General features: G+C 42.5%; 1 protein-coding gene across 6 annotated transcripts in view; it reads left to right on the top strand.

Moving 5' to 3' along the window:
- NRP1 (neuropilin 1) overlaps positions 1–19,179 on the top strand; it is a 138,317-nt gene that overhangs the window by 103,955 nt on the left and 15,183 nt on the right. For 4 of the 6 annotated variants that reach the window (XM_041766990.1, XM_041766986.1, XM_041766991.1 and 1 more), the window contains exons 9-12: positions 3,788–4,119; positions 9,061–9,205; positions 12,174–12,278; positions 16,717–16,776. In XM_041766990.1, the coding sequence (XP_041622924.1) occupies positions 3,788–4,119; positions 9,061–9,205; positions 12,174–12,278; positions 16,717–16,776 (642 nt within the window). The remainder of the gene's footprint in view (positions 1–3,787; positions 4,120–9,060; positions 9,206–12,173; positions 12,279–16,716; positions 16,777–19,179) is intronic. The other 2 variants (XM_041766988.1, XM_041766989.1) reach the window with 1 other exon arrangement.

The raw sequence follows: 19,179 nt of genomic DNA, 5'->3' as shown, positions 1-19,179 counted from the left end.
CCTGAGTCATCATGGAAAGATTAAATTATGCTCATTAAATTTCACCCATCAAATGCAGCCATCATCTCAGTCTTGGAAACTGAGTATTTGATTTACCAGTATATCTCAGTTTTCCTGTTAAAACTGAGCACAGATATTTTACTATAAAATAGCAGCAATGAAAAGAACCACCTTAATTCCCCACCACAGAACTCAACTCTCCCATTCATCTAAGATTGATTTTAAGCTTTCCAAGCAGGGCTGCCAGGTAAAATACAGAATGTCTAGTCAAATTTGTGGCAGATAAATGACAAGTCGTTTTTTTAGTACAAGTATATCCCATGCAATATTTGGCATATACTAAAAAATTATTCATTATTTTAAATTCTAATTTAGTTCGCCATCCTGCTTCTTGTTTTGTTGTTTTTCTTTGATTGTTTGCTAACGTTGGCAACACTACTTCCAAAGGATTGGACATGTAGCCAGGCTAAAGCACATGGAGCCAGCCTGCTATGGAAGAGTAGAAGTGGATCCTAGCATCGCATTCAAACCTTGAAATGTTAATATAATTTTTCTCCTAATCATTGCTAAAAGGGAGTCACACAATTTTTAGTCAAAGGCAAATCAAGGAGGCTCCTCATTGTTCTTTTTGGTTAAGGCTGATTTATAGAAGGAATGAGTATCTAACTGTCCTGGGGATATGTTGGCTAAACAGGGGTGGGGCATCACCAGGTTTGTGGATATGTAAACTGTGCCCTAGCCAAGTCTGCATTAGAGAAAGGGGGTAAATCTGGTAAAGGTTGTGCTTTCCTTACAATATTCAGGTTAATTGTGTTTTTCTCCAGATGGTAACATCTGGTACTTATTACCAGCTAAACTTTTTCAATATAAAGGCTGATTTTGAATCAGTCAGGTGTAACCACAGTCACCAAAAATGTGACTTCTATTTTTAGCTCTATACTTTCATAGACCCTCAGTAAAATACTTTTTATAATTTTTTTAATCCCCATTGATTTTATTCTTGGTTTCCAGATCCCCAGCCCGGAGCAAATACTGTGACTTGAATTACAGGAAGGGGTGCTTGAGAAAAATGGCAGCTGCCTTTATTGTGTTAATAAGTTGATTAATTCAACAAATATTTGTTAAGCAAATACCATATATAAAGCAAGGCTCAAGAAGTCATAGAAAATGTTTAAATATGACTTGGTTCATATCCTCAAAGAACTTAAAATCTGATGAGGCAAATAGTAGCAATCCAAGGAATTGAATATGGTCATCAGTATAGGAGACATGCAGATCAAGTGCTAATAAAGAGTCTCAGAAAATCAAAGCCACGCCTAGTTGGAAAGATGAGGAAAATTGTAGCATTTGAAAACTACTCAAGATTTTTAGTGGTTTAGATAGTGAAGGGCAAGATAATGGGGACTTCTTAGAGGAGGGAAAAGAATGACAGAAAGCTTCCTTCTCCCACCCCCATAAGGAAGTGCTTTATTCCACTTGCCTCTAGCAAAAGGGGTAAAAGAGAAGAGGCTTTGCAAGGCCACGATCTGGAAGGCCTGGCTGGCATGGTTGACGGTACATGCATGATTCCTAGATGAGCCAGGACTGAATGCTTGGATAAAGAAATGACATGACCTGAAATATACACCTCATGTGGAAAGTATCTTGAGTAATTAATTCTTAAGGACGGCTCATAACATGGACACAGTTTAATTGCATAAATACATGTCCTAAACCTAGAATGGTTATATTTTTAAGCTAAATTTTGATTATATTATGCAGAATTGAATTATTTCGAGGAAAAATAGGTTATCATTCCTAGACTCCTTGATTGAGGTGTACAATTTTGAAAGGAAAGTAATTAGGGCAGCCCGAGTGGCTCAGCGGTTTAGCACCGCCTTCAGCCCGGGGTGTGATCCTGGAGACCAGGGATTGAGTCCCACATGGGGCTCCCTGCATGGAGCCTGCTTCTCCCTCTGCCTGTGTCTCTGCTTCTCTCTCTCTCTCTCTCTCTCTCTCTCTCTCTCTCTCTCTGTATCTCTCATGAATAAATAAATAAAATCTTTTTAAAAAGTGAAAGGAGAAAAAAAAGTGAAAGGAGAGTAATTAAATGGTTTGTTATTAAGTCGCCAATTAATCAGTGATTGATACTCTCTGTATGCTCAGAAGCTACTTGGGCCTTCTGTAAAGATATAAAAAGATCTGATGCTGTTCCTTGCCTTTGAGGAATTTATAATCTGGCTGTGGATATAAGATCATCAATATTAAAAATATGGAGAGAACAGTTTAGCAGGAAACTCTGTGCTACTTCTTGCACATATAATCCTGTTTCTGAGATGGGAGAGTTTAGAATAAAGGCTAGAGTAGTTTGGGAAGTTCTCATGAAGAGTCTTAAACTGGGTTTTAATATTTCAATGGACCTTACTTCCATCAACAGGAGGATGAGGGGCGGCAGGAATGTTCTGAGCAAAGGCAGTGATGAGGATTAGAGAAGAAAATGGATTAGCTGGAGTATACTGTTAGTAAGAGGAAATAAAGTTAGATAAACAGGGTGAAACCAAAATGAAAGTCTCAAAAGCTGAATAGAGACTCTTTATATGGTCCTATAAATAATGGAGAGCCATGGAAATTTTCTAAAGCTCTGTCTTTTATTACTGTGGTAAATATACATAACATAATATGTACCATTTTATCTATTTTAAGGATACGATTGAGTTGTGTTATGTACAATCACATTACTGCTCAGCCATCATCACTATCCATCTCCAGAGCTTTTCGTTACCCCAAACTGAAACTCTGTAAGTGTTAAACACCACCTCCCTGTTCTTCTCTCCTACTGGCTCCTGGCAACCACCATTCTACTTCCTTTCTTTATGTACTTGACTATTCTAGGTACCTCATATCCTTGAAATCATACAATATCTGTCCTTTTATGTCTGACTTATTTTACTTAGCAGTGGAAGATTTTTGAGCTTAAGAATGATACCGCAAAAAAAAAAAATTATGAAAAGTGAATTGGCAATTTTGCATGGTGTAGATTGACAACTGGGGTCTGACAGGCCAGCCAGACCATATAGCACCCTGGCCAGGGGGGCATAGACCAGGATGGTGCTGGAGGAAATGGTGACCACAAGGCAGAGCCAACATACCTTTTTGTTGTTGTTGCTGTTAACAAAATATAACAGGTTTTATTTAGTAGCAGAACAGGAATGCAAAAATGTAAAATGGGGATAAACAAGATGACTAGACAGGAACTAGCTTAGTGGCTCCACTGGTTAAAACACAGAGTTTGATAAAGGGATTCAGTGTCAAGGGAAGAGGACCATTTGGATTTGGACATGGTACATTTGAGATGACAGTGAATATTTGTGTGGAAAGCTCCTAATACAGTTAGAAAGAGGGGTGGGCAGGATAGCATCCTGCTATTGACATTACTGATTTCACATCTCCAGCCTGTCATACACTGAACTTCTGTTGGGCAGGACCTGTGCTGGATCTAGGGATAGATTCTAGAGACTGGAACATCAATACTTTGACATTAAATTTGGAAGAACTCAAAAAGGGGGAAATATATGCCCTTATGGAGGACTGTTTTTTATTGGAACATGGGTGTGGGAGGGGGGTTCTGAAAGTATAGAAGGAAGGTTTGAGGGAGGGAAGGCTCTGGCTTAATGTCAAATGATCCAGAGACTTAAAAATGTATGTGAATGGGTACAATGTTCCTATTCAATCTGTGGTATTCTGTTTCTAGGCATGGATTTTCTATGAGAAAATCATCTTACATCATCTCTTTCCCTCCACCCTCTAGATTATCCTTGCTCTGGCATGCTGGGTATGGTGTCTGGACTTATCTCTGACTCCCAGATAACAGCATCAAACCAAGGAGAGAGAAACTGGATGCCTGAAAATATTCGCCTGGTAACCAGTCGCTCCGGCTGGACACTGCCACCCGCGCCTCACCCATACATCAACGAGTGGCTCCAGGTGGACCTGGGGGAAGAGAAGATTGTGAGGGGCATCATCATTCAAGGGGGGAAGCACCGGGAGAACAAGGTGTTCATGAGGAAGTTCAAGATTGGCTACAGCAACAACGGCTCAGACTGGAGAATGATCATGGATGACAGCAAGCGCAAGGCTAAGGTGAGGTCCAGGGATGAGAGCGGCTGCTGGGGAGGAAGTCTTTTCTCGTGTCTTTGACTTAAATCAAGGATCTCCAGCATTTTCCTGAAGATATATGACTTTGTATTTCTTTAAGCCATGACATCAGTGGAGGTGTTTGATGGTGTTCGTAGCGAAGCCAGGAATGAGGTGCTAAAGGTGGTATCTGAGAGCAACACAGAATCGCATATGCTGATCACCTTTCCTTCCTCAGTGGACAGTGGAAAGCTCAACACTCAGGAGACAGGGTGGCCCAGATGCTGGGGGCTTGGAGGCTGACAGGACAACCCAGTAGAAATTCAGAATCTCTCTGCAGATTCTAATCGGTTAGCCTCCCCTTCCCCATCCCTTTCCCCTTCTCTCATTCATCCCTTGTTTAAATGGATTTGTTTGTCTTTACATTTTATTTTATTTTTTTTTTAAGATTTTATTTGTTCATCAGAGACAGAGAAAGAGGCAGAGACACAGGCAGAGAGAGGCAGAGAGAGAGAAGCAGGCCCCATGCAGGGAGCACAATGTGGGACTCGATCCCTGGTCTCCAGGATCATGCCTCGGGCCGAAGGCAGGTGCCAAACTGCTGAGCCACCCAGGCGACCCTGTTTTTACATTTTAATTATCATGACATACATGTAACATAAAATTTACCATCTTAACCTTTTCAAGGTGTACGGTTCAGTGGTGTTAAGTACATTAATACTGTTGTGCAACCAATCTCCAGAGCTGTGGCATCTTGCAAAACTGAAACTCTATACCCACCGAGCAAGAACTCCCATCCCCCTGACCCCCAGCTCCTGGCAACCACCATTCCACATCCTGTCACTATGAATTTGACTTCTCTAGGAGCCTCATATAAGTGAGATCATACAATGTGTGAGCCTTTGTGCCTGGCTTATTTGACTTAGCACAGTATGCTCAAGTGGTAGCATGGCACAGGACTCCCTTTCTTTTAAAGCTGGTTGATGCTCTGCTGTATGCACGTACCACATTTCATGTATCCATTCATCCACGGATGGACACTGTCAGGGCTTCTGCTTTTTGGCTTTTGTGAATAACGCATCAGTATGTTTTTTATTCATTGGAATCTTTTGAAAAACAATTGGCTCTTGACCCAGTGAAAAGAGAGCTATTCCAATAGTCACAACACATGGTATCTTTAAAAAAAAAAAAAAACCAACAGATATTCTTTAGTGATCATGTTTTAGTTAGACTGATAGTCAAACTTAGTTGCACTTCCTGAGCACACAACACCAACCGGGAGAGGACATCCAGGAGTATGTTGGGTGGCCTGAGAGCTGGTTTGAGTTTGAAATAAGTAACACCAGAAACCATCCATTCTGTAAGCACTGTGGGAATGGCCTTCTGCTGATGGTGCTTCTCACACCCAATACAACTGGCTTCCCATCGTAGCCTTTCCATCACTGCTTCTCCCAGGACCTACTCCTTCTGTGAAAAGCTCCCTGCCCACTGGTGGGAATGTTATCCTTGCTCCCATTCTAAGCGAGTGTGGCAGTGTGGCTTGATATGGTGACTCAGGCCAAGGGCGTGGCAGGAAACAAAAGCCTGCCAGTGCAGCCAGCTCCTCCTCTGTCCAGACGTGGAGCTCTGCAGAGACCACCTGTCCCCTACAGGCCGTGGTCACACCAGTGTAGTGGGCCACTGAGAGTTAGGATGCTGTCAGGAATGTAAGCATTGGGATCCCTGGGTGGCGCAGCGGTTTGGCGCCTGCCTTTGGCCCAGGACGCGATCCTGGAGACCCGGGATCGAGTCCCGCATCGGGTTCCCGGTGCATGGAGCCTGCTTCTCCCTCTGCCTGTGTCTCTGCCTCTCTCTCTCTCTGTGTGACTATCATAAGTAAATAAACAAAATTAAAAAAAAAAAAAAAGAAATGTAAGCATTTCTCTCCCAATCTCACCCCTGCTTAACTTGTGGTTTCTAAAACATTTCTAGTGGATTTTTTTTAATCTACATACAGCTCCTCTCTTTATGAATTGTGTTCATTTTGTTTGCCCCTTTTATGTCTGCCTCTCTTGTTTTGATAAAAGAAGAAGTAAAATAAACATCAAAAACTGGAGTTCCCCTAAGACCCAATCTTTTCTAGGACAAGGAGCCTTCTGACTTTATCATGAAGTGTGAATGTGCCGCACATCAGCCTCATCCTGGAGCTGGTGCTGTGGTGACATGTTCTTCAACACGAGAGTTCTATGAGAGAAAGAAAACAAATCACCGTATGCTTTGGATAAGATGTCTCATCACCTCTGCAATTAAGTCTAAATCTATCACTCTATTATAGCACATTGCATATAGAATCCCCCCTGGAAGCCAGCAAACAGTTTTCAATTTTAACAACAACAAAAACTCCATTCATGAGTCTGTGAGATTTTTCTCCTAAAATATTATTTTATCCATCATTATCATCTTCCTATGATATTTAAAACCACAAAAGCATCTAAATTATTTAACACAGAGCCTCATCTGTGATTCCTGACGTGTCCTTCTCCTGAAATAAAATCTTTAAGATGAAAAAGGACACTGGTAAAACCTTCAGTTTAGGAGCAGTACATATTACTAAATTGTATAATGATATTTAAAACATACTATATTTAAACTTACAAATGAAGGTCACCTGCTTAGGATGCCAAGTACCTTTTTTTTTTTTAAGTCTTTATTTATTTATTCATGAAAGACACACAGAGAGAGAGGCAGAGACACAGGCAGAGGGAGAAGCAGGCTCCATGCAGGGAGCCTGATGTGGGACTCAATCCCAGGACTCCAGCATCACACCCTGGGCCAAAGGCAGGCGCTCAACTGCTGAGCCACCCAGGGATCCCGCCAAGTACCTTTTATGTAATACTAGAATGAGTACTGGGTTTTATGAAAACAACAGCACTTCGATGGATTTAAAATCCTGTATACCTGCTCCTCACTTCCGACCCTCAAGTAGCATGTGATGGACAAGGTATATCAGAGTATCTGAATTAACTGGACTTCTCAGAAGCAGATAGATCTGAATACTCAAAGCCCTCTTCTTCTAAAACATGATTAGTAAAAGGACACCAAGATATTTCATAAACAACCTTATGTTAACAAAGTTAGCCCAGTTCCATATGGCTCTTTACTGCTAATATTCTTCCCACCTCATCACTGACAGCTTTTATAATGGTTTTACATTGTGCTAATTCATTACTCAAGTTAAAATTAGAAAAAGAGCCCAGGATTCTAGTTCCATAACTGCAACTGCTCTTCTCCTATGATTACTGGAGTGCTGGTAACATAGACAGAACAGGCATGTGTACTAATGTTGTTTTCATTATAATTAGACCTCACTGGTGACACTTAATTGGGCCTCACAATAACGTATGCCAGATTCTCAATTATTGGAAGCAAACGTGTTCTATCAAGAATGCGGAACCCCAATAATGAATTTACTCTTGAAAATAATAGAAGGAATCTTTCAGGGAAAGAAGCAGGTCTATGTTAACCATGTCCCTTGAGGTTCCTGGAGACTTTTCCTTCTAGAACTCAGAGAACCTCTGGTCATGTTACATCCGACCCAATCTATCTTCTCTTACATACATGCCCATTTTGCCCTGATATTTCTGCCACTGAATGATCACATCTTTTACTGGTTTATGACGTCTTGACTCAACAGTTGGTATAGTCCCTGCTCTTGACTGACATGATCTGGGGCTGACCATCCACTGAATCTAATCTACACAGTTTGGTGGCCCAAGCAACGCTATATTTAAGGAAAAATTAAGGAAACTAAATATGTGACCTTGATTATAGACCCCAGTTTCCCCTTGATTATAGACCTCAGTTTCCCCGAATTTAATGAGATTAGTCTCGATAATTTCTAAGGGCAAAGACACCATAAGGGTATGGTGCCAGGCACCAGTTAAGACTGCCTAGGTTTGAACCCTGGCTCTAACACTTATTGCACATATAGCCATGGGCAATTGCTCAACCTCTCTGTGCCTCATCTGTAAACTGAGGTTAACAATAGAATCTACCTCATGGAGTTGTCTTAAGGATTAAATGAATTCATGTATTTCAAGCACTTAGAACAATGTTTTGTGCCAATAAACATTATGCAATGTTTGTTGAATAATAAGACACTCTTAATGGTAAGGTGATTTGATTTTTCTAACCCCCCTCCCCACCTCCCATCCTGAACAGGATTAAGAACGATGTTGAGAGAAGAGGATATAAGAAGGCTTATCTATTTCTTGCAAAAGTTATTGTTCCATTTTCTTATGATTCCACTCAAGGATTTTGACCTTCCTGTCAATGTGAAAAGGGAACTAAAATAATTAAGTAGCAGCACTGGCAATGGGTGGCCTGGTTCCAGAAGAATGACACAGTGTCTTCACGTTAGGCATGGACTTCAATAAGAGGAGCCCATTCACGCTGCAGTTCAGCCTGGCATCAGGCCCTCACTCGGTAGTTAGGACCCTTGTTATTTTCCTGAGACGAGAAGGTCTTTTATCTACAAATGCCTCCAACTTGTTGTACTGCTTCAGTAAAAAGTAATTTCAGTGGGTTGGAAACACCCCAGTTCCTAACTAAATAGCTCGTGCACTACACTAAATTTAATATCCCCTCCTCATCTTCCTCCACCTCAAAGAGGCGGTAGAAGTGTCCCTTCTCCCAAGCACATCAGCCTCATGTCTCATTAAATCCTCAGCTTCTGGGATAGCCTCTGCATGTACTCCACAGTTTCTGAGAAACGACACATCACTTCTTAGAGAAGCTTTAATTGTTTGTTTTTTTTTCTTCCCCTTGTCTCATTTATGAAAGAAGTGTCAGCCATTTACCAAGGGGTGGGATGGGGTCTATTTCTCTGCTTTATTAAGCGTCCCAGAGGAGGGACTCTTCTGCCAAAAGGGAGGTTTTATGGATGATGGTGTTTCTCCTATTTCACAGTCTTTTGAAGGCAACAACAACTACGACACACCTGAGCTGCGGACTTTTCCACCTCTTTCTACACGATTCATCAGGATCTACCCTGAGAGAGCTACTCATGGAGGCCTGGGGCTAAGAATGGAGCTGCTGGGCTGTGAAGTGGAAGGTAATTACAATTTCCAGAGTCCCTTCTACTTCCCCACTTCTTAAATCTCTTTCTTCATGCTTTTGTGCCTCTGATGGTGCTGCTGCAAATTGCCAGCTTTTTCCCCTGGGTGAGCCTGCCTCTGCATCTGCTGGTACATGAGGCTCAATATTCCAGCACCCTCCACGAAACAGTGCCTTGTGTTGGTTGTTTGCAGAACTCTCCTCAGATTCTGAGTTGCCTCCTTTGATTTTTTTTTTTTAATCATTTACTGAGGTGAAATTCACATGATATAAAACTCACCATTTTTAAGTGAATAATTCATTGTCACTTAGGAAGGACATGCACAGTTATTTATGCAACCACCACAATGTTAGTCCCAAAACATTTCCATCACTCCAGGGTAAAACCCCACACCCATGAAGCAGTTTCCCCTTGACCCCTGGCAACCACCAATTCCTTTGACTTTCTTAGTGTTGTTTCAGGCTGATGCAGAGAAACAAATCTTTACGTGAGATAATATTGTACCTGAACATGCGGTGAAGGTCCGTTTAAGGCTATTATTGCATAAACTTATCATATGAAAGTCATACCAAGGACAAATTCATTTCACTCACTGACCTCAGAACTGCACTCAGCTCTGCCTTTTTATGACATAAGTAAGAGGAATGTTTGAAAAACTGATGCGATGGTTGTTTATTGTACCATCGAATGCTTTTCGTGCATTAGAATTCCCATCTGCCTTAGATTTGGTCATAAAAGAGTAACCAACTTTTCCATCCCCATAAAGGTCTTCCTCCAGGCTAGCTCAAAGGATGGCTATTGTTGGTACCCAGATGTTAATCAATCGAGCATATGCTCATGGTTGTTCTGAAGAATGCTTTTTAATATCACCTTCTTGTGGTTTCGAAATTATTTGTGTTTTGAGCTACCCAAATATAATTACATTCTTGAGCACATTAAACCTCATAAAACTTTTCTTGTGCACTAGAGAATCTTAAGATATAAATCACCATACTGGTGAATAATTCATAGCTACTTTTGTATGTATTTGTTTTAAAGCAGGCCATTATCTCCCATTCTTTATTGTGTAGTTGTTTCTGAATCTGGAGTCACTTCTCAGACCTCTGAGTTATCTAGTCACTATCAACCCATACTAAGAATGACTATGTGCCAGGACTTTGGCAAAGAAACCGAGAAAAAGGAGGGACAAGCAGATTGAAGAGCAACACGGATTTAAGAGGTGGAATGAATGGTTGGTTGAAAAGACTGAGGCTGGTGGCAGTTTGCCAGTTGTAGTGAGGTAGAAATGGTTGGTGAAGAGATTTGCTGCAGATGTTTCCAAGTGCTCACAAAAGTGAGGAAGTCAACATCCCGGGAAAGTAATGTCAGAGCTTTTTGACACAATTGGTGAAAGGGAGTGGGCTTTTTTTTCTTCCTTAAAAGGATTAACAGGCCCTTAGTTAGTATCTGCTCTGTGCCTCATGGTCTGGAAGATTCCCAGCCTTGGGAATCTTCCATGGTCCAGAAGATTCTCAGCCTTGCACGCGTGGCCATCTTACTTTAGGCTAGCGTTTATGAGAAACAATTAGAGAATCACAGAAGAGAAAATATATTCAAGCAGTAAAATTGGGAAATAAAAATTATTCACTTTCTACCTTTTCACTTTAAGCCAGGTCCTACCCCGGGACCACTTCCAATGAGGAACTCCACCTCTATAAATACCATAAGGAATGCAAATGAACAGAGAGTTTTAAGTACTTAAAAGTGGCACATAACTCAGTGAAGACAAGCATCTGGAATGCCAGGGAGGATTCTGTTGATTCAGTGATGGCGACAAGTGGAGCCCAGAATGTGCAGACATTTTACGCAGTCTACACTGCATGCCTAGACTGTGTACACATTCTCTATATGTGCTGATTTCCTAGTTTTTACTGGCGTGTGTTCTGGGCAGTTGGGGAAGTAAAAAATAGCTCCGTTTCTATATTTGTCATAACTCTGCTCACTAATTAAGCACAATAACAAACAGTATCAAATTTTTGTTGAGAAAGAAGAAGTTACCGATACAGTCCTGCTGGCCAGAAGCTCTCAGAGAACAGGCCCCTGCTCCTGGTATCTTGTCTGGTTCTCAGACTTCAAGAAAACTGTACGTTACCTCAGGTTCTGTAAAATGAAATGTAATGCCTAAAACTGTAAAATATTAAACAGATTGCAGGAATGAGTGACAGGCTGAAAATAATAGACCAAACTAAATTTAAAGAGCTTCAAAAGCAGTCTTTGATTAATGTTGGCTACCTTTCAACAACAAACTCAGAGATACAGGAATACCTGCCAGGGTTGGAATGTAGTCCGCCCAGCAGTTCAGGGAAAATGACCCCGGGATATCTAAGAAAACTCCTCTCAAACACCTGCTCCAGAGGGGGGGAGGGGTCCCAGGTTGAGAAGCTTACTTAAAGGGAAATGGAATCAGTGAAAACAATTAAAAAAAAAAAAACAGAATAATACTATACTAAGAGAGAATCTTGAGACCCCCTTTTAGGGAAAAATTATGATACGAACTTAGCAAATGCTAAGAATGTAAAAGAATTCGTGTGACAAGTGAGTTCTCTAGCACACTGGAAATGAAAAGACAACCAGTTGAAGCAGAATCTCCATCATCAAAGTTCTCAATTCCAGGGTCATGAATAAATAACCAGTGAGAGAATTCAAGCACTGTTCAGAAAAAGGATGTTTATGTAGATAACAATGTATAAAACGCTAAGGCAGCCTACTCTCCTCAGCAGATATGGATCAAATACCAAACAGAGCAGTCCCCAATGCACTCTGCCAAATCCAAGTATATTTAGCTCCTGAAAGAGAGGCAAACCATGCTCCCAGCCTGCTTAGGACGGATTAGAGTTTTCGGCAAAGGTGTTAGCAGATTCCAAAGCCAGAGCCCTGCGAATACATTGCAGAGGTGTGAGATCATAATCCTTGGATCTTGTTTCAGCACCTACAGCTGGTCCAACCACTCCCAACGGGAACCTGGTGGATGAGTGTGATGACGACCAGGCCAACTGCCACAGCGGAACAGGTGATGACTTCCAGCTCACAGGTGCAGAAACCATCTTCATCCCATTGCTGTGCCATTTCAGTCATTGTGGTTGAGACCTGGCTAGACATTTGTTTGTGTTTGCATAACTCCTCCTCTTCCTGGCTGGCGGTGGTCCTGTGGTGAAGGAGCTGCCGATGCATCCTTTCTTGCCCGGTGCCGACCTGCCACCGCCATTCAAAGCAATCATCTAAGCTGTGTTCAGAGCCAGAGGCTAGGATGCTTTTAATCAAATACAGATTTCTCCATGGCTAAATGTGCTAAACTCATCCTCATCTTCAAAGCCCCACCCCCATAACACATGCACCACCCGTATATAACTACACACTTTCGAATGTTTATTTTCATTTTCTAACAAGGTTAAAATGTTTGGAGTGGAACCTTTACCCAACTAATCGATTAAATCAGGCTTATATTCAAAATGCAGCTTTTAAGTTAGAATTTTGTAAATCATTTGACATTAAAATTTACAAAGGCAGCATTAGTTGTTATTTCACATCAGGAACAACTAGCAAATGTATCCGGGAGGTTGTACGCCAAATTCCTCACTAATTAAGAGTATTACTCCATAGCATTTTTAAAACCCTCAGAGAGAGACCTCGTCTTCTACTGGGAGTGGCAGAGGAAATATTAGACAATTGGGGAAATGGGATTGTACCACTTGGAAATGGGCCAAGGTGGTAGGATTTTCACACTATTGTGGCCAAAATCACCATAGGACCTTTACTGCCACCTGGGTAAAAATGCAGTTTCATATAGCATCTGACTCTCATTTTAGATTAAACACAAGCCCTTGGCTGCAGATCTATATTTTTGTCCAGAAGGGACTCAGACAGCCCACATAATTAATTTCCATGGACAAAACTGAAGGCGTTACCATGTCACTTCATAACAGTGCCATGTTATTGGCTAAGGCATTAATGTAAAATCTGGAAGGAAACACCCCACTGTACATTTCCAATTACTTCAAAAGCTCTCCTCTGAAGTGACGAGAGAGCTCAGCACTCAGATAAATAAGGGGTAAAATCTAGCTCAGAAATTCAGTGCCATGAACCAGGTTTTCATTTAAATCCCAGCTCCTAAGGCTGTCTCCCTCCAAGTTCCCAGGATAATTGCTTATAGTCATAGGGCCAATAAATGTTACTATGGGTTTTTGAAAAAAAATCTTGTCTGTAAGTAGCCACGAGCCACAAAAATTAATTAATGCAGAGGCATTTTCTTTGTGCGATGTCAAGTTCAACCGAAAACCCTACAGCTGGTGTGAAGAACAGAGTACCATTCTGTGAACCAGGCCCTGTGGAACTTTCCCTAGATTGCTTATAAACAGCCTGCCACAGACCTCAGGACTTTTGTGGGCTCTGTCACACATCCGTAGTGAAATTCCTCATAAAAAAGAACGACTATAGTCATCACAGTACATACCCTTTCAATTGCCCTCTTGTGGAGAGGGTTCTTTTCTTTATAAACCCTAAAGTGGTCAGTTAATATTGATTAGAAACAAAGCCTCAGATTTACTCCTCATATCAGAACAACCAACCTTCTCATTTTTGCATCAGTTCATGACTGAATCAATTGAAACTAAAGCCCTTGAATGAAACAGGGCCAGTATGTTAGCCTGGAGGAAATTATGTATGGCAACAAGTAGCACACCACAGAAAATGGGTCATTTATACTGGAAACACTGACAGTCCTTTAAAAGGATAGGGTTACAGTTTATCTACAGCATTTAAAATCTTTTATTGATTAGATAGAAATGAGGTCTACTTTTTTTTTTTTATGTATTACCATGGCAAAGAAAAAGTCATTTTCTCAAGCCAGACCATTTGTCTCAATTTTTCTATAAATACATGCATATATTAGGAACTTCCAGAGGTCTTGATAATGCCTGTTCCGTGCTCTCATCAAGAAGAGATGATTTCAGAAAGAATCTCATGTTTCAAATTTATTTATTGCATTAATGGCCATTTTGGATTGTGTTTTCGCCTTTGGTTTTTTGTTTTTGTTTTTGTTTTTTTACTTATTTTGTTTAATGAAGCTATTTGTTATCCTTTCTCTGAGAAAGGGCATGCTCATGTGTAAACGTTTTTGTGAGAAGCAAAAGCCTCCCCTAACCCAGGTATCCTCTCACATGGGAATGGTTCACATCCTAGGCTCTCACACAGCTCTGCACCATCCTTGCTCCTCCTGTTCCAGGCTTTACTGTTGGAGCCTCAGACTTGGCACGTTGAGTGTAATGGAGCCAAACAAAAAGCATCCTCACTTTAACCCTGTTAGGAGGGAATGTGGAAGTCAGGATGAAATTAGGATGAATGCTCTCTCTCGTGCGGTATTTGGTTCTTTCATGCAGATGGTGTCACTTTAATTTCTCCTCCGGGGTGACAACTTTGAATATAGTGGGAAATAAGGACTTTAGCAAAATGCTCATTACTTACAAACAACACTGAATTTTAGGTGAACTGTACTGAATGTATGGAAATGAGCAGAGGTTTCGCTCTCTTCCATACTTCCTTGCCAAGATGAAAATTCACCCCTGAAGTTACTCATTTGCAAATGCCTTTGAAGTCAATAGATAATGCAGTCGGTTTCAAAGGCACCAGGAGGCCAAATTTCACATTGGATCTGGGTGTACCCAACAGCAGAATTTGGTTCCCACCCTATAACAAAACTGATAATGCATACCGGTTTTAAAAAGTGAATTTTCACCTTGAGTCTTTGTCCTGTAAGACCACCGGGAACAGAACGCTAATGTATGCTGGCCTCTCTCCAATTCTGCCATTATAGATTCACCTTCTTAACCCATAATATATATAATTCCTTCTTCCTAGCGCCTGCCTCATTGAGGCCAGGCACACGTGTGACCACTCATCCAGCATATTTACCGGGAGAGCAAGGGTAACATGACTTGGTGCTGCAGTCAATTAGCTCCAAAATCTTCATACCATCCCAAGAGCAGGATTTTACAGCTCTCTGCTTTGTAATCTGGATGATTTCTAATCTGTGGAAGCTGCAGGGTAAAACTAGGGCCTGGCTAGAATAGAGATGATCACACAGATCTTTATTGAACAAAACTATTGGAAGGCATACAGTGGCACCTTATAAGCTTCCTCCAAAGCTTCCCATGATACTCATGAGCCCACCCCATGCCCTTCCCCAAAGGGCAACTCTTGGGGTGACAAACAGATGATCTCTGACCATAACAGATACACATAAGGAGAAATGGCTTTCCCAAAACATCCAAGTAATGAACAGCAAACCAGTGTGTCCCATACTCAGTGGCTTATAAGACTCACCTGAGAAACTTTCAAAAATTCAGATGCCAAGGCCTTACCTCTGGAAATTCTGGTTCTGTGAGGCCTGGGGAGGATTCATGGATTGACAACTACAGCTTCAAGGCGCTCAGGTGACTCTTATGGTTGACAAGTTCCAGAACACTACTTTAAAACAGTGGTTTAGGGGATCCCTGGGTGGCACAGCGGTTTGGTGCCTGCCTTTGGCCCAGGGCGCGATCCTGGAGACCCGAGATCGAATCCCACGTTGGGGATTCATGTGCATGGAGCCTGCTTCTCCCTCTGCCTATGTCTCTGCCTCTCTCTCTCTCTCTGTGACTATCATAAAAAATAAAAAAATAAAAAAAAAGAAACTTCCTCTTGTGGGTTTCTAATTAAAAAAATAAAAAATAAAACAGTGGTTTAATGAGCAGAAACTGGAAGCGCCAAGATGCAAAACAAAAGAGGGTGAGTCACATGGTTCTGTCACCAGGAATCCCAAAGTTGACCCCAGCTGATTGGAAGCCCCCAGTGTCCAGGGTATTGTTTTGGCCATCTCCTAGTGCTCCAGGCCTATGAGGCAGTGTGTCTCCCTTTGCCTTTTTCTGTGGTTTCTCCAAATCACATAGTGCGCAGAATATTTGTCCTCGGGGACACTAAACAACTGCAGCAGCTGAAGAAAGGAGGAGCTGCTGCTGCCCACTTCAGCTTTCTGATTTTAAAACAGATTGTGGGGAGCAGCCCTGCACCTCCCCTGAAGGCTGGCACCTGAGACCTTGGGAAGCTGTCTGCAGCTTAGAGGCCCAGGTCAAGTTTAATTCCTAAGTCACTAGAGGATGTGTGGAGGCTTTTGCTTTTCACAGTTAGAGTTGTGTAGCACACTTGGCCTGGGAAGCAGGGAATGCCCTTAGAACCGAGTCTCGAACTCTCCATACCACCTGGATGTTTGGTGAATGCATGTGTCAAGTAAAAAATCGTGGCTTATTTGCACTTGATCTTGTGGTGGGCAAAATCCAAGTAAAAAGACAACCACAGGGGGAATGAAAGGAAGGATTTTCTCTGGGAAATGTTTACCTCTAACAGATGTAGGAAGCATATAGCATTTCGTTACTGTGTATTATCCACAAAGCTTCCTTTTCCTGATTTTTGTATGTTACTTATTTTTTGTTTTGCAGGTGGTACCACTGTGCTGACCACAGAAAGGCCAACCGTGATAGACAGCACGATACAATCAGGTAGCAAATCAAACAGAAAACAGGGTAGATTTCGTGTGCGCACCCCCCTGCTCCCCCTGTAAAGTAGCCACATTAGCCGGGCTTCTCTGTTTCGGTTTCTCTCAAAGTCCTAGAAGAGAGATGCCACGCAGCATCTGGTCTCCAAGCATGAGCCATAAATATTGCTTTCCTTCCATCCACATGTATATGCAGCAGGGAGTGAGGTTTCCTTCTCCATCAGTAATTGCCAAATGGTGACAATCCCAGCTCTCGACGGAAGGAACTGGATAACATACTTTGTTTAACGCAGCACATCTAGGACACGGACTGTGTTTGCAAACTCCAGGAGAAGGAAATCTCGCAGGCAGCAGCCTGACTATTTATTTTCATCACAATTCTACAAAACCGAGACAGGCAAAGTTTGTCAGTTTTGCCTGCCACGGAGCTGGCAGTTTGACAACAGCGTTTCCAGTGGGCGGGCCACGAAATGGGGCGCGGGGAGCCAGGGCTGTGATCGTTGCGCCCTCGGGGGGCAGCACCTCCGTATCCTTTTATTCATAGATGAGCCTGATGACTACAAACCCCTGGCTGCCTGTTCCTCGGGGCCAGCCGGCAGTTCAGTGGCAGCCTCCCCGCCCCCATCCTTTGTGCTTTGTCAGTGTTCTGCAGAATTCCTCCCCACGGACACAGGACACACACGAAGGGAAACGGTCAGTGTGAGCAATCAGAGGTTTTAAATACTTTAAAGTTAATCATTAGAAGAGGGTGAGCAGGTCAGTTTTCCAGCTTCTCCCATTTCCTTTGCCGAAGCTCACTGAGCCTTGGCCTCCGCAGTCATTTATTAATGGGGCATGTGGTGTATATCAATGTTTCCTCGACAGTATGACACTCCCCGGCGAGGCAGAAAGCAGAAAGGCCTGCTCCAGTTAGTATGCGTCCTTAAAGTCACTATCACCCTGGACCTGATTAAACTGCAAAACAAACTTCTCTTCCCTTGAACTTCACCCCGAGTTCCCCTGCCCTGTGCTCAGGTGGGTAGAATTCCTGTGACCTCGCAGCTCAGCACCCCCAGCTGCCAAAAGGTGAAACAGAAGAGGTTCTGTTCCCCTGAATTCGGAAAACATGACAGTCCAAGGGACATCTTTTCGAGTTCCGAGCGATACGAGCTGTGGCCTTCAGGGGTTGCATCACCACCCTGGTGGCCTCTCGCTGGCATCCTGCCTTTCCCGGAGGGTCCTCCGCCGTGTACAGTGCTTCTCTGTGGAGTAACCATCAACTGGCTCTCTGGGACCCTCCGTAATAGGGAAGGGGGCCAAGGTGACAAGCTGAAGTTCACTGTCACTTTCTGGCTAAGCCAGGGTTCAGGACAGTTCAGTGATCTAGGGATCACTGAAAAACGTTAATTGAGCCAGAGCTCTGGAGACAATGGGAAGGTATACACCAGATTCCACAGTGGGATAATGTCCCCTGGACACTAAAGTTCAGCAGCGACTTCGTGAACGCATTTGGTTTGTGCGTGAGTTCAAGGGCCAGCCTTATCCCCCTTCCCGTGGGCTGACTGTAGTCAGGGCACAGATGTATAGATCCTGAACCAGTAAGACCCACAGCCACCGCCGTCTGATCCAGTCTATGGCAGACCACAGAACTTACTGATAGAGGGTGTCTGCTCCCATTTTGAGTTCCACAGTCAGCCCAGAGTCCTTTATAAATCACTCGATTTCTTGTTTTTCCATGGCCTGAGTCATGAATCTGCCTCCCCGTCTTTGTGGATAATGGACCGTCTGATCTTCCTTGAGGAGTTCTGTTCATTATCGCCTTCTGACCAAGTCAGAATAGTTCGTCAGGCCCTGAGCGTGCATCAAGTCAGAGGCCAAGTCTAACTTTGAGGTGTTCACCCAGAGGTCGGACCCACCTCTCTGATAATTTGATCCATACTGTTCTGCAGGTTTCAGATTCTTCAGGCATCTTTACAGGCAGTATATTGAACTTCTAAACTTTCATCTAATCTGATTTGGCTGAAGCCATTATAGACTCAAACAGAGTCTTAAGATTTCATTTTTGAGGATCCTTATCAATATAATAAACTCGTGGGCATATAATATTCATATACTGATTTGATGCATCTGATTGTAATCAGATGCATCAAAGCCTATTAATACTCTACCAAAAAATGATGAGAAATCCTGCATTTTCAATCCAGCTCTCCCTGCTGAACCTCTCTCGCTCTGAGGATCTTCAGAGGCTCCTAGAGCAGCTCAAGGTCTGTTGGCAACCTGTGACTGCATGGGCCTGAGCTCCTCCACTTATTTGGCCTGAAAGACCAGTCTGAGAGTAAGCTAGTTAACATCTTCAAAAGAAGTTTGGAATACCAGATTCTAAAATTAAATCCTTGTGCATATACGGTGCTAATGATTCAAATGCCGG

The sequence above is a fragment of the Vulpes lagopus genome, chromosome 8 (genome assembly GCF_018345385.1).
Source record: "Vulpes lagopus strain Blue_001 chromosome 8, ASM1834538v1, whole genome shotgun sequence".
Lineage (NCBI taxonomy): Eukaryota > Metazoa > Chordata > Mammalia > Carnivora > Canidae > Vulpes > Vulpes lagopus.
The sequence above is the reverse complement of the archived record's forward strand: the minus strand, read 5'-3'. Positions and strand labels throughout refer to the sequence as shown.